At 40.2% G+C, this 15463-nt stretch overlaps 1 protein-coding gene across 2 annotated transcripts in view; it reads left to right on the forward strand.

Moving 5' to 3' along the window:
• The window catches only part of MET (MET proto-oncogene, receptor tyrosine kinase), a gene marked incomplete at its 5' end in the record, with an annotated part of 105072 nt that overhangs the window by 49294 nt on the left and 40315 nt on the right, over positions 1-15463 (forward strand). For both annotated transcript variants that reach the window (XM_081102365.1, XM_081102366.1), the window contains 7 exons: positions 3304-3438; positions 4172-4345; positions 9966-10126; positions 11583-11685; positions 11795-11931; positions 12631-12792; positions 14646-14745. In XM_081102365.1, the coding sequence (XP_080958491.1) occupies positions 3304-3438; positions 4172-4345; positions 9966-10126; positions 11583-11685; positions 11795-11931; positions 12631-12792; positions 14646-14745 (972 nt within the window). The remainder of the gene's footprint in view (positions 1-3303; positions 3439-4171; positions 4346-9965; positions 10127-11582; positions 11686-11794; positions 11932-12630; positions 12793-14645; positions 14746-15463) is intronic.

The following is a 15463-nucleotide window of genomic DNA, read 5'->3' on the forward strand; positions in this document are numbered from 1 at the left end:
CTGTAGTGGTTTATGAAAACAACGGCATTTCAAAGTACAGTGGAGCATTGACTTACGAGTTTAATTCTTTCCAAGACCGAGCTCGTTAAGGAGCTCGTTAACTCAAATTACTCTATCAACTCAATGCAAAAAATCGGCCGAGAGACAGCTGGTATCTCAAAAAACTTGTTAGTTGGGACACTCGTAAGTCAAGGCCCCACTGTAGCTAAGGGCCTATTTTGACCTCATAAGGTCTATAAATATGGCTTAAAAGTAGCAAAGCTGGAACTAGAGCCAAGTCTCCAGAATCCCCATCCAGTATGCTTCCCGTTACGTCAAGGGAAGCTGCCTGGTCAGGAGGATCAGAAGGATAGATTAAAAAATAATCCAGGAGGAAGAACCAAGATGACAGTGTAGGTAAACGCCAGTACTCACCACCTCCCACAACTACTTTAAAATTGCAACTGAAATACAGAACAGCCATCATTCAGAACCACCTGAAAGGGGGTTGAATAGAAGTCCTACAACTAGAGAAGTAAAGAAGAAAGCACACTGAAACTGGCAGGAGGGGTGGAGGCGCAGAATGGGCTGGTCTGACACCCATGTGTGCCATATTTTTAATTGGGAGGGATATCACAGCTTCAGATACCAACTGCCCTGTGAGGAGCAAGGTTTCCAGAGCTGGGAAGAGACATCCCCGTAACTTGGGGCTGTAAAAACCAGCAGAGATTGTGGCTGAGTAACACGGAGTCCGCTGGAGACCCAGGTATTCCTCTTAAAGGGCCTGTGCACAAACTTACTCAGCCTTGATCCCTCTGAACTACAGCTGGGAGGCTTTGGGGGACCCAAGGATATAAGGGAAGAAACTGGATTGGCTGGCATCTGAGGCAGGAACTTGGGGGCAGCTTTCTCCAGATCAGGGTGCTCACAGGGGTCATTGTTCCTATACTGGGACTTCTCCCGTGGCAGAGATGACTGGCAGCCATATCTGAGTCTCCACCAACATAGCCCATGCTGTTCGCAACATAGCCCTAGAGATTCCCTGAAACTCTGCCCCAGTGCAACCACACCCAGGCTGTTTGCAGCTGCTTTCCCATATGAATGGTCTGTCCTGGTGCAGGCTTCAGACTTTGCTAAAATCTTTCAAACAAGCATCAGCTGGTGTCATTGTACCCCAAAACTATCAATAAAAGGCCCAAGACTCACCTGCCTTGCTTCACAGCTGGGTCTCACCTGGGCACTTCCTAGCCCGATACAAGTAGCAGCCATCTGCAGATCTCTCTATAGCTCCTTCCAAGTGGCTGCAAGTAGTGGCTAACTTTGCACCTTCCAGGAGGCCCCAGAGCCAGTGTACCTGGTGCACATACCAGATTACAACTCTACACATCCTCAAGCAACACATTCAAGGGGCAGACTCAATGAGCACCAAAGCCCTACTGAAGCAAGTCCTGCTCCATAGAGGTGTCTCCTGCACAGCAGGTCTTCCATTTTAGGCTCAGCTAGTCCTCACAGCCAATTAGCCTGAAGGTCAATCCTCCCAGTGATGGCAACAACAATCAAGGCTCAACTACAAGACTGTGCACACAGCCCATACAGGGACACACCTAGCATGCCCAGCTTAGGTCACTGGAGAGGCTGGGTTCTACAGGACACATACTATACAAGGTCACTCTACCAATTCCAAGAGACATAACACTCTACCTAATACATATAAACAAATACAGGGAAGCAACTAAAATGCAGAGAAAAAGAAACATGGTACAAATAAAAGAAATGGAAGCAAGCAAACAACTGGATAGAGAGTTCAAGACAATGGTTATAAGATTACTCAAGGGACTTAATGGGAGCTTCAAGGGACTTAGTGAGACTTTCAAGGATCTTAGTGAGAATGTCAAAGACATGAAAAAGGATCAGTCAGAAATTAAGCATACACTAACTGAAATAAAGAATAATTCACAGGGAGTCAAGAGTATATTAGAGGATTCTGAGAATCAAATCAATGATTTGGAATATGAGGAAGCAAAAAACACCCAATCACAGTAGCAAAAAGAAAAAAGAACCCAAAAATATGAAGATAGTGTAAGGAGTCTCTGGGACAACTTCAAGTGTACCAATATTCACATTATAGGAGTGCTAGAAGGAGAAGAGAGAGAGCAAAATGTTGAAAACCTATTTGAAGAAATAGTGACAGAAAACTTCCCCTACCTGGTGAAAAAAATAGAGTTACAAGTCCAGGAAAGCACAGAGTCCCAAGCAAGAGGAACCTAAAGAGACCCACACCAAGACACATCATAATTGAAATGCCAAGGGTTAAAGACAAAGAGAGAATCTTAAAAGCAGCAAGAGAAAAACAGTTAGTTACCTACAAGGATGTGCCCATACGATTCTCAGCTGATTTCTCAACAGAAACTTTGCAGGCTAGAAGGGAGTTTAAGAAATATTCAAAGTGATGAATAGCAAGGACCTACAACCAAGATTACTCTACCCAGACAAGCTATCATTTAGAATTGAAGAGCTTCGCAAACAAAAAAACAAAAACAAAAAAAAAACCTACTAAAACTAAAGGAGTTTATCACCACCAAATCAGTATTATATGAAATATTGAAGGGTATTCTTTAAGAAGAGGAAGATGTACATAAAAAATATGAACCATAAAATGGCAATAAATACATATCAACAATTGAATCAAAAAATCAAAATAAATGAACAAGAAGTCTAATGGTGAATAAAATAGAATCAGAGGCATGGAAATATGGAACAGACTGACGAATCTCTGAGGGAAGTGGGAAGTGGGGGATAGGGGTGGGAGGAGATTAACCAAAGATCTTACTAGTATATGACAATACAGACAATAGGGTCGTGAAGGCCTGGGGCAGGGCAGGAACCAGGTAGACGGAGGCAATGGGTGGAAAAAAGGTAGACATCTGTAATATTCTCAACAACAGAGATTTTAAAAAATAATAAAATAAAATAATCCAGAAACCCCATAGCATAAGTGAGGTCTTCTGTTCAGGGGAGAGTTTGGGCTCCTCCAGTCCCCAGTGCAGTCATGAGGATTTGTCTGCCTGTGCTGGCAGATTAGGAGACTTCCTTCCCTAGAAACCATTAAAAGGTCCTAGGAAAACTGTCTTGGGGGTTCAGATGAATTGTCTTCAAGGCAGAAAATTAGATGTCAGATTGATTTACAATGAGATAAACCATTGGCCCTTTAGTTTGAACACCCACAAGCTCTCCAAATCTATTATTACCGTTACCATCCACATTTCCCACTTATATGTAAACTGAGCTTCTTGGAATAAAGGTGTTTTCTGTTTCGTTTCTCAGGTTGTAGTTTCTCGATCGGGATCGTCAACCCCTCATGTGAATTTTCGCCTGGATTCCCACCCCGTGTCTCCAGAAATGATTGTGGAGCACCCATTAGACCAAAACGGCTACACATTGGTGGTCACGGGGAAGAGGGTAAGTGCCGTCCTTCCTGAGTGGGTATGTATTGCCAGTGCCAGGAGGGCCTTTCTGACTTCTCTCTTTGTCTTGGACTCACCTCTCGAGTATTTCAGAGATCTTGTGAAGTCAAGTTAAATTTTTATTTTAGGGAAGACAGCAGCTCAGGGAGATCCTCTTCATAATATATACTTTTCCTTTTCTCCTGTATTTCTCAATGAGAAAAACAAGCCGACTGAATCAGTATTACAGTCCTAAGGTAAGAACTCTAGTACAGGCAGATGGATCCTAAAATGCATATTGGAATTTGATGCCAAACAGTAACCCATTTTTCTCTGAGAGAAGGAGGTGCATCTTGATGCCGGAATGATATGTAAACGTACTTAGAATTTCCTGGGGGCTCAAGTGTGCTTTCCAGATGCTTCATTATACTCTTGTTACTTTAACATTGTCTCACAAAGCAAAACGTCTCTAATAATTAGAACCTTTAGCATTGCATGTCAGTGCTGGTGTGTGTTCACTGGACATCAGGGTAACTTCTATCACATACATGCCCGCAGGAGAGGGAAGAAAGGAATTTGATTTCTTTTACTCTAGTCACATAATCATTATTACATGATTTGCACACATAGGTATTACCTCTCGTAGGCTCTGTAAAATTATATTTACATGTGTATTTTTGGTATATTTAGTTTTCGTTTAACAAACAAACGAACTTTCTGGAAGCTCTTTCTATCACTTTTCTTTGCAGATCACCAAGATCCCACTGAATGGCTTGGGCTGTGAGCATTTCCAGTCCTGCAGCCAGTGCCTCTCTGCCCCTCCCTTCGTGCAGTGTGGCTGGTGCCACGACAAATGTGCGCGATTGGAGGAATGCGCAAGCGGAACATGGACTCAAGAGCTCTGTCATCCTACAATCTATGAGGTAGGAATCTCTGGCAGCTATCAGTATGCTTTTTGATAAACACACATCCCACTAATGAAAAAAAATTCTAAAACTCAGTTGACTCACTGAGCTATGAGACATCAGCCGAAGCACCATCTGCCCCACGTTTTTTCTTTAGGGTGTCATTTGGGCACATCCCCAGAGTCCTGTACCTGAAGCGCTTGCTTCACACCCACTGCATAGGTTTCTCCTCGGGCAGTTGCTCTCCCTTAGTGCAATGTAAATAAGCTCCCCATTTCCTCACACTGGGGCCTGTTCCCTCCTGACTCCCCCATTCTCTGAGTCCTCACCACCTACGTTATCTGCCAGGTGCCTAGACATGAGCCTCTACCACACACAGAGATCTGCTCATGGCATAACCCACAACCCTACACTGAGCCGTGCAAGCTAGAGATCACAGCCATTCTGGGGCAGACAGGACAGGTTTCTTCCTGTCTGACTCCAGAGATGGTGGCCTTGTCTCATCACAGGAGAGATTAGAGGTTACTTCCCAGGACAAGAAGATAGTAAACTCCCATGGGTGGCTGTGCACCTTCTCTCCAAGGTCCTGGAAGAGTCATAAGTGTGCAGCTGCTGACTATAGTACAATCTACACTGTGCCAGCCATTTCCTTCTTTAATTTACTCCAAAAATATTTGAATGCATACTACATACTACACAGCAGGCACGATTTTAGCCACTGGGGAGATAGAGTCTCAAACTAGATCAAAGTGCCTCCTACTCGAGAATTTAGCTTCTAGCGGTGGACCTCAGCTGTGGCATTGTAGCCACCATCTCTCTCTGCTGCCTTCGTTTCTTAAGTACATATTTGGTACTTTGAAAATCTCCCTGGCACTTTTAAAAAATGTCTTGATCTAAACACGTTTTGCTTGAAAATACTTCCCTGGTGAGGACTCAGTGTGTACTTTCTCTGCTGCATGAAGAACAGTTGGACTTGAGTAAGTGGTCCTTGTGAAAGATTCAAGTTAAAGGCTTCGGTTGCCTGGTTCAAGCCCAAGTAAACAAAGCGTACAAGTCAGAACAGGAACTGCCCCCAAGTGCATGGCTGTTTTCATTTAGTTATGGTTTGGGACACAATTTGTACGGGGTGACTAAGTTTTAAACCAAATTATTTCCTGTTGGGTGTGACACAATTATTAACTTAGTTTGACCAGCCAGAGAATAAACTAGAAGATAGAGAAAAAACTATCTATACTGTAGTGTTTATGTATGCTTTTTTGTTGTTCTTTAATATACTTTTAAAACTACATGTAATTTTATACTTTTTTTTAAACACACAGCCTTGGCAATTTGAGACACTAGAAAACTGAGCTCAGCTATTCCATGAAAGAGATATGAGCAGTGTGGTGTGTGTGTGTGTGTGTGTGTGTGTGTGTGTGCGCGCGCACACAGTTAAATCATAACAATTTTATTTCAAAAATAGCCATGCTGCTGTTTTAAATAAAGAGCAGGTTGAAAACCTGTATACGTGAAACACTTAATTTTGCCCAATGTGCTTCCTTTTATTCATCATGAAAGCCATATTAAAATGGTTAAAAACAGAGCAAACATTTTAGAATTTTCTGGAACCAGAAAAATCTCTCCTAATGTGTGAGGCTACCTCCTCTCTCACCTTTCCTTTTCCAACACTCTAGTTGGCAATTCTGCCTCATGCATGAGTCAGTGCGGCTTCAGCTGTATGGTTAGAAGGAAAGGAGTGCAGCTGAGCCCATAAATCCCTTTCGGTTCATAGCTGTTAGGAAGATTTCATGCTGCCCTAGAGCGTGACATTCAACATTCTGACTGCAACCAAAATAAGACAGATTATTCATCTTTTTCTTATCTGTCTTAAATTCTAGAGGCACAAAACCCAGCTAACGTATAGGATTTCACTTTCCAATAAATGTAAATTAACTTGCTTTTCAAGGTACATGATGTTCAATGGCTGAAATTCTTGGCAGTTCCACATGTGACAGTTTTCAGACTTGAAAGCCCATTATTTTGTTTCTGACTTATTGTCTGATCTTGTACTTAAAAAGCAGCGTGAAGTGCTTTAGAAAAGGAAGAGCACTTTCCAATATATTCTGAATTTATCAGGATAAAATTGTCATAGCTTGTAGGATTGAATTCAATCCCAGTGAGACAATAAAATGGTTTATTAATTGATCAGAAGACTCAGATAAGAAGCAACAGCAATATCTTACAGGGGCAAGGGACATGCAGTTAATACACTGCCACCAATATAGTTGTGACTTTTTTCCTATTGAAGAGACGAAGTATAACTTCCCAAAGGTTGTTGTGGTTGTTGTTTTCCTATATACCCCTCACCTGGTTTCCCTTATTGTTCATAGCTTACATTACTGATACATGGCAATTTTTAATTTTCCAAGGGTTTTTTATTATTGTTTCTAGCTTTCTCGTGTATTACCTTGGTGGGTTTTGAAAACATGATCGTTGGAATCATTTTCACCTGTGAAAGGAGGCTAGCTCCTTTTGTAGCTGTTTTTCCCCTGTTCAGGCAGGTGGGAGCCCCGGCCCCTGTGGCTTTATGCTGGACACTCATTTCCTTCCCACAGAGATTCTGTGCCCTTCAGGAGAACTCAGAGTTTGCCAACCCATTGTTGATTCTGTCCAGGGGTGTGTAGCCCAATACTGCTTCCTTCCTTTCCCCTGGAAGAGTGAACATTACACCAGGAGCTAGGGAAAAGCCTCGGATGCCCCCTCTAGTATTTCAGCCTGGCGAGAGAAGCTAAGCAGAGCTGGTCTTTCAAAACCTGATGGTCTAGCCAAGTTTTTATAATATCCAGTTCTGCTGCACCATTTGAACACCTCTCGGTGGTTTTTCTCCAATCATCACCCAACTCCTTTGCCTTATATAGAAAGTCATGATGTATGGAGAGTGACAGACTTCAGTTTTTACATAGAAAGGGGGGATCCCGCAGGGGGGCCGGGCCTTGGCAGCTGTTTTTCATGGGGACGCCTCATTAAGAGGGAGCAGCAGCTGTGTGGCCGCCTCAGGCTGAAGAAAGTCCCGGAGGGTTAGGTGCCGTAGTCTCTCCCGCTAGATTTCTAACATAATAATAGACAGATCGCTTTTTTCTAGCAGTTCTCATTTGGCTAGACGTGGACAAGTAAGTTTTCAAGAGAGGCACAACTGTGTCATGCATGGGCTTAATGGATAAAATAGCTACCATAACAGCATTAAGCTAAAACTTTAAAGGGCGTTAGTAAACAAGGTAAGTTAAGAATATGGTTTGCAATTATTATGTGGGAAGGATAGGAACCTTTGCAAATTTGATTTTGCTAAAAGCCCTTGTAAGTTGTGAAGAATCACTTTCAGATTTTCACTAACTGGCCTTAAACAAACACCGGTCTGAGTTGTCTCCGTAGCGGTGCTGTTTTCCCACTATTGTACTTTACAGCACAATTTACAATATGACCCCCCGAAAGAGCATTTCCTTTCTCAATTGTCACAAAACTGCTGAGGAGAAGCTTATTTTTAACTTGGAAATTTGTTTTGTTTTTAATAGTTTTAGTCTAAGAACCATTATCTTATAGACTTCCTAAGAGCCTAATGCTATCTTATGTTATAGTTGCCAGAGGTTTTTTTGGGGTGTGTGTGTGTGTGTGTGTGTGTGTGTGTGTGTGTGTTATAGGAATCAAAAATTTCTTAGTCATTTATTGGGGTGACATTGCTTAATAAGATCACATAGGTTTCAAGTATACATTTCTATGATACATGATGTATATATTGCATTGTTTGCCCGCATCCAAAGTCAAATCATTTTTCCTCACCATATATTTGGCCCACTTTACCCTTTAATAACCTCCCCACCCCTTCTCTCTGGTAACCACTATACTGTTGTCTGTGTCTATGAGTTTCAGTTTTTATATCCCACATATGAGTAAAAGCATATGGCTCTTAGCTTTGACTGATTTCACTTAGCATAATATTCTCAAGGTGTATCCATGTTGTCACAAATGGCAGTATTTCATCTTTTTCTTATGACTGAGTAGCATTCACTCATATATGTACCACATCTTCTTTATCCAGTCCTTTATCAAAGAACACTTGGATTGTCTCCATGTCTTGGCCACTGCAGTGAACATAGGGGTGCAAAATCTTTGGAAATAAATATTTTAGAGTTTTTCAGATACATACACAGAAGAGGGATTGCTCGGTCATGTGGTAAATGTACTTATTAATAAATTTAACTTTACTTTTCACACACCTGAAAGAATAAAATGAACCTATTATTTATTAAACATTGAACAATAGGGCAGGAACAGTCCTAGCAATGAGATGTAAAATAATGCCAAGAGAGTTCATTAGAAACATTACTACAATACAGATCGCATTTGGGGCTCTCTCCAGTTCTGTTTTCATCTTTTTCTAATACAAATAATATATTGAATGTGTTAAATATCACATCACTTTTAAAGGCTGAGTTTATCAACTAACCAACTGGTATAAATAGAAAAGTTGCAAACCAATAATAAATGTGAATTAACAAGTAAAAGAAATAGATTCACTTATTCATACATTGTTACCTGGCACATAGTAGATGATATATAAATAAATGGGAGATATGTATTGAATACCACCTATGTGTTTGATATTATGAAAGCTGCTGAATGCAACTGAAAACACGAATATCAAAAGAGATATTTTTACTGTGTGCCTTTCTTCTCTGGGTGGGGAATATCATAGCAACCAGAGTGTAGCACACAGGCCAGGCATATGTTGGAGCTTGGCTTCTAGGGCTCATGAAGGCGTTTTGAGCAGTTTCATAGAGGCCCCTGAAGGAGTAATAATCAGAGTTCTAAGCATAAAAGACTGGGTCCAAAGTATGTCTTCTTTAGCCCCGAGGTTTCCTAGAAGACGAATTCATTTCAGAGTAGCCCAAGAAGCCCTTCATTCCCACCCAGGCTGAGTCTGCTCTCTGTCCCTGCTCTGGATTGCCTGAAAACAACTTGTTCTTTTGTTTTGGGGGGTTTCTTTAATCCTCACCTGAGGACCTGTTTCCATTCATTTGAGAGAGAGAAAGAGAGAGACAGAGAGAGAGAGAGAGAGAGAGAGAGAGAGAGATCAATGTGAGGGAGAAACATCAACCGGCTGCCTCCTAGGTATATGCCCTGACAGGGAGTCAAAACCACCACCTTTTTGGTGCATGGGATGAAGCTCCAACCAACTGAGGCACACCAACCAGAGCAGCATGTCAGATAGTTTTAATGTTCAGATACTCTGAAGTTTGTCATCATTTTTTAAAATATATTTTTATTGATTTCAGAGAGGAAGGGAGAGGGAGAGAGAGATAGAAACATGAATGATGAGAGAGAATCACCGATCAGCCACCTCCTGCATCTCCCCCAAAGGGGACCCAGCCCACAACCCCAGCATGTGTCCCGGGAATTGAACCGTGACGTCCTGGTTCATAGGTCGACACTCAACCACTGAGCCATGCCAGGCAGGCTGACCATTATTTCTTTAATTAAAATTAAATGTTTTAGGTAGTGGGAAAATGCAAGAATTTCAGACTATTTGAGCCAATGTATTTTGTTTTCCACGCATATGAAAGATAATATACTGGGGTTTTTAAGTTCTATGTTGTTCTTGTAGGTTTTCCCAACTAGTGCCCCTCTGGAAGGAGGGACAACGCTGACCATCTGTGGCTGGGACTTTGGATTCAGGAAGAATAGTAAATTTGATGTAAAGAAAACCAGAATTCTCCTTGGAAATGAGAGCTGTACCTTGACCCTAAGTGAGAGTACAACAAATATGTAAGGATCTTAAAATACTTTGCTGGTGTGTGGTTGGAAAACAGGTTTTGTTTTTGAGTGAATGCCTGTAAAAAATGTCCCTAAAAATTTATCTCTTAGGAGTCTTGGTCTATCACATCCCTTTTGGATTTGTTTGTTGTTGTTGTTCTTGTTGTTGTTTTATCTATTTTCTACCAGAATTAATGAGGGAGAAAGTTGACATTATCTAGATGGAAAAAAGAAGAATCCAGCATTTGGGAGTTTTCAGCCGGTTTTGTAACAACTCTTCAGAAATTGTCTGAGTAGATTTAAAAGCACTGGTTGGTTGGAGTCACTCCATCTTTAAAGTTTTCAAATATAGTATCCAATGGCTCTTTCTATAAAAATCAGTAAATAGCTCAATATGTGCCCTCTCTTCTAAATTTACTTTGTAACATCGGTAGTAGAATAGCTGAATCACATTTTTGAGACTCTTTCTGATGAGTTTAAATTTACCTTCAGCTGACATTTATTAGCATTGTAATGTAAGGAGTGTATCTCATTTAGCCACTTCCAAATCCTGTGAGATAGCAGTATCATTCCTATTTTATAAAGGTGACTCCTGAAACTGAGAAAAGGTCATTCAAATGGTGCTAGGTGATTTATAAGCCTTCAAGCTCAGCGTTCCTGATCCAGGACCTGTGCTTGTTTGGCTCTTTTCTACACGTACCTTCTATGAGATCTGAATCCCATAATGTAGGAGAATTCAGAATTTTTAGTTATTGTATAGCAACAACCAAAAATTTACAGTCTTATGGTTGAACCTTGTCTATCAAGTGGTTATTTTATACCTAATAGAATTCCTTTCAGGATTACAGAAAGGGCTCAATCTATTCATTTTACTGAGACTGAAATATCCACTAATGTCATAGTTATTTAGCTTAATGACCTAACAAAATAATTCTGGAAATTTACCTCGTAAATTCTTATTCATTGCATTATAAATTAGGGCCTGTAAAAGTGAAACAATTCATTATCTTCTTTAAAACTTATTTAATAAAACAAATTATATTTATAATCTTTCAGGACTATGAGATTATTCAAAAATAATTCTATGGAAAACCTTTCACAATTTTATTACTTTTTAAGTAACTTTAATAAACACACGTAATCACAGAACTGTACCTGTTGGCATTCTTCAATGAAGAGATTTGGCTTATTTATCATTAGCCATTGTTATGCTATTGAAATACTATTTGTTAAGTATGCCAAACATTTTGCCTATAATTTTATAGGATGAGACTTAGATTTTTATGAACAAATTGGTGAATTCTGCATTGATGAGATTTAACAAATGTGTGAGCTGATGACTCTGCTTGCTAATCAGGATAGTCAGCTCACACATTTATGTCCCTTCATATAAAACAGCCAAGCCAGAAAATGCCTCCTTTGGACATGCAACATATTAAACTCTTCGGGGTGTTTTTTTCCCCCCCAGGTTAAAATGCACAGTTGGTCCTGCAATGAATGAGCATTTCAATATGTCCATAACTATTTCAAATGGTCGAGGGACAGTGCAATACAGTACATTTTCTTACGTGGTAAGTCTATGACTTTTCTCAAGAAGTAGGATATTTCATTGTTACTTAATCTGTTTAGAGTTATAAAATTAACAAGTTTTGTTTCTTTTTTGTTCTTATCTCTCATCAGGATCCTATAATAACAAGTATTTCCCCAAGTTATGGTCCTAAAACTGGTGGCACTTTACTTACTTTAACTGGAAAATACCTTAACAGTGGGAATTCTAGACACGTTTCAATTGGTGGAAAAACCTGTACTTTAAAAAGGTGTTGTAAATCTGTTTTTTGTTGCATTGGTCATGTAGGATTAATATCTACATCTAACAATTCAAGAAAAAAATTATTCTTTTTTATGGGAAAAATCCAAGGTACTTATCATTCACTCTCCTACTGATAAAACGCCTTCCTTCCCAACTCCCTCTATTCCCTTTTGCTCGTTTTTCTACCTTTCCCTTATTGTTTAATTCTACTGTTAAGTTTTATCTTTCCATTCATCTTCTCTCCTGTTTGATCTTAGTATCCTAGCTATGCTATGAGTTGTGAGATTCCAGTAATTGACAATAAAATAAAATAAACATTTCCATCAAGATTTACAATTAGACTAACTCACTTTGGGGGATGAGAAACGTGGGGGAAATTGGGTTTGTAGAGAAGTTATATTTTTGCTTCTTAAGGTTGAAATAGCACAGTTTAATCAAATACCAAAAGGATACCTTAGTAATTACTTAAAATCCTAAAATTTTGACGTTTAGGCTTGCTCAAACAAGACTAAATTTGGAATCTAGTCAAATATAAACGGCCTACATTAGAAAGATCTTTTATCTAGACCACATCAGGAAATTCCTATTTAGGAGTCATTGAATGATGTCCTTTTGCTTTATGGATATAATTTTCAAAAATGTGTATCTTTAATAGCTAAAGTTCATTTTCTTCATTTTGTGTGTGTGTGTCTTTATTTTTATACAGTGTGTCAGATAGCATTCTCGAATGTTATACCCCAGCCCAAAACTCTCCAACTGAGTTTCCTGTTAAACTGAAAATTGACTTGGCCAACAAAGTGATTGACAGCTTCAGTTACCAGGAAGACCCCATTGTCTATGAAATCCGCCCAACCAAGTCTTTTATTAGGTAAGAAAAATTTCCGATGGGTATAAAACTAAGGAACATAAGCCTAGCCGGTATTGCTCAGTGGTTGAGTGTCAACCCATGAACCAGGAGGTCACAGTTCCATTCCTGGTTGTGGGCTTGATTCCCAGTAGGGAACGTGCAGGAGGCAGTCGATCGATGATTCTCTCTCATCGTTGATGTTTCTATCTCTCCCTCCCTCCCTCTCTCTGAAGTCAATAAAAACATATTTTTTAAAAAAGAAAAGAAGTAACATCAGAATGATTTGGCTGTTGAGTAGCCAAGAGGAATTGTGGTTTTATCTTTTCATGTCTTTTGAAGGCTGCCTTTCCAATTTAGGAGTGAAAACGACATTCTTGTCCTGAATACAGTTTGACTTTTTTTTTTTAATATTTTTTATTGATTTTTTACAGAGAGGAAGGGAGAGGGATAGAGAGTCCGAAACATTGATGAGAGAGAAACATCGATCAGCCGCCTCCCACACGCCCCCCACTGGGGATGTGCCCGCAACCAAGGCACATGCCCCCGACCGGAATCGAACCCAGGACCCTTGAGTCCACAGGCCGAAGCTCCATCCACTGAGCCAAACCGGTCAGGGCACAGTTTGACTTTATTAATGCTAGTTAATGCCAAGAAACATTTTATCCTATTCTGTTACTTTTTGAATAGATTTCAGTAAAACAGTTTAACGTAGCATCATTTATGTACTTATATTATGTACATGTCAATTCTACACTAACCTTAGTGCTCAAAAGTAGAATCATCTCTATTTCCCCCATTCTTCAGTGTATTTTCTCCTGCCTGCTTTGCATACAGCTTTTCCCTGTACTAGAGTCCCTTTGGGGTTTTTTTCATGTTTTTTTATTAATCTTTATTGTTCAGATGTTCCTCTTTTTTCCCCCATAGCTCCCCTCCACCTGGTTCCCACCCCACCCCATGCCCTTACCCCCTGCCACTGTCCTCATCCATAGGTGTAAGATTTTTGTCCAATCTCTTCCCGCACCCCCCACACCCCCTTCCCCCCAAGAATTGTCAGTCCACTCCCTTTCTATGCCCCTGCTTCTATTATATTCACCAGTTTATTCTGACTTAATTTTTAGGTTCACTTATTTTTTGTATGTTTGTTGTGTGTGTGTGTGTGTGTGTGTGTGTGTGTGTGTTACAGTAGGGAAAGCTGGGACTGGGTGGGACCACTGTCCTCTGATGGAGAGACAAGGACCCAGAGTCGATACAGCGAGTTTATTTTATACAGCAAAAACCAGGAAGTTTTACTAAAGCCCCTAGGTTCACTTGTTGATAGGTATTTATTTGTTGTCACTTTGTTGTTTATAAATTTTATCTTTACCTTTTTCTTCTTCTTCCTCTTCTTAAAGAATATCCTTCAGCATTTCATATAATCCTGATTTGGTGGTGATGAACTCCTTTAGCTTTTTCTTGTCTGTGAAGCTCTTTATCTGACCTTCAATTCTACATGATAGCTTTGCTAAGTAGAGTATCAATATCTCATTCGACCCACTTCAGTCTGCCTTGTTTCCATTAATTCTATCAGTATAGTAACAATAGTTAAGTTCACGAGTCTTTGTTTTTTTATAGTTTATTTTCAGAGAGAAAAATTTCTTTTGCATATTTGGTGAATAAAAAGACAAATGCATTTTCTTCATTTTATGAAATGTGAATTTTGAAAGTATTTTCAAGTTAAACAAGTTGTTTCCAAAAAACCATTACCACTGAACTTCCATTGGACTTTGGCTTTGGGAGCAACTTACAATCACTACATGTGATTTAACTGAACTCTCTTTAAATACTCGGTAGGGAAAACCTCTCAATGTTGCTGTTTATCTCTTTTCTTTTGCCAGTGGTGGGAGCACAATCACAGGTGTTGGGAAAAACCTGAATTCAGTCAGTGTCCTGAGGATGGTAATCAGTGTGCGTGAAGCAGGAAGGAACTTCACGGTGGTAAGTCCTTTGAGTGATGGCTGTGCTTCAAGTTCTGCGTCTGGCCTCTACCCCTGGCTTCCACGGTTCATAGGACATTTCAGTTTGCCTTTCATGTTTGCTAGTTACCTTCCTTGCAGTGTGGGCCAAATAGCATTTTTTACTCAACAACTCAAATCATATAGTCTTAGGCTAGCATTGTAAAAAAATACACACACACAATGTCTAGGTACAAGGGATGATTACTAACTGGAGGCAGTATTTTTAAAGACAGTCGGTACAAATACAAACCCCGTTATTTCCTGTCTTAGTGAGTTAGGGGGCTATGGGTGCTACAAAAAAATACCATGGACTGGGTGGCCGACACAGCAAACATTTATTTCACGGTCCTGGAGGCTGGGAAGCGTAAGATCAAGGCACTAGCACATGTGCGTGTCCGGTGAGGACATTCTTCCTCATTTGCAGAAGGCCATCTTCTCGTTGTAACCTCACATGAGAGGTAGAGAGAAAGAGAAAGGAAGCTCTCTTGTCTTTTCTGACAAGGGCACAAATGAGAACTTCACCCTCATGACTTCATTACCTCCCAAAGGCCCTTCCATTACTGCCACACGGGGGATTAGGGCTCCAACATATGAATTCAGAGACACAAATATTCAGTTCATTGCATGTTCCTACCCCCCCCCCTTCTTTTAATGCACCATAGGACATCTACCCTTTTGCTCTAATAAAACCCATGGGT

The sequence above is a fragment of the Myotis nattereri genome (genome assembly GCF_964212035.1).
Source record: "Myotis nattereri genome assembly, chromosome: 11".
In the NCBI taxonomy this organism is placed as follows: Eukaryota; Metazoa; Chordata; class Mammalia; order Chiroptera; family Vespertilionidae; genus Myotis; species Myotis nattereri.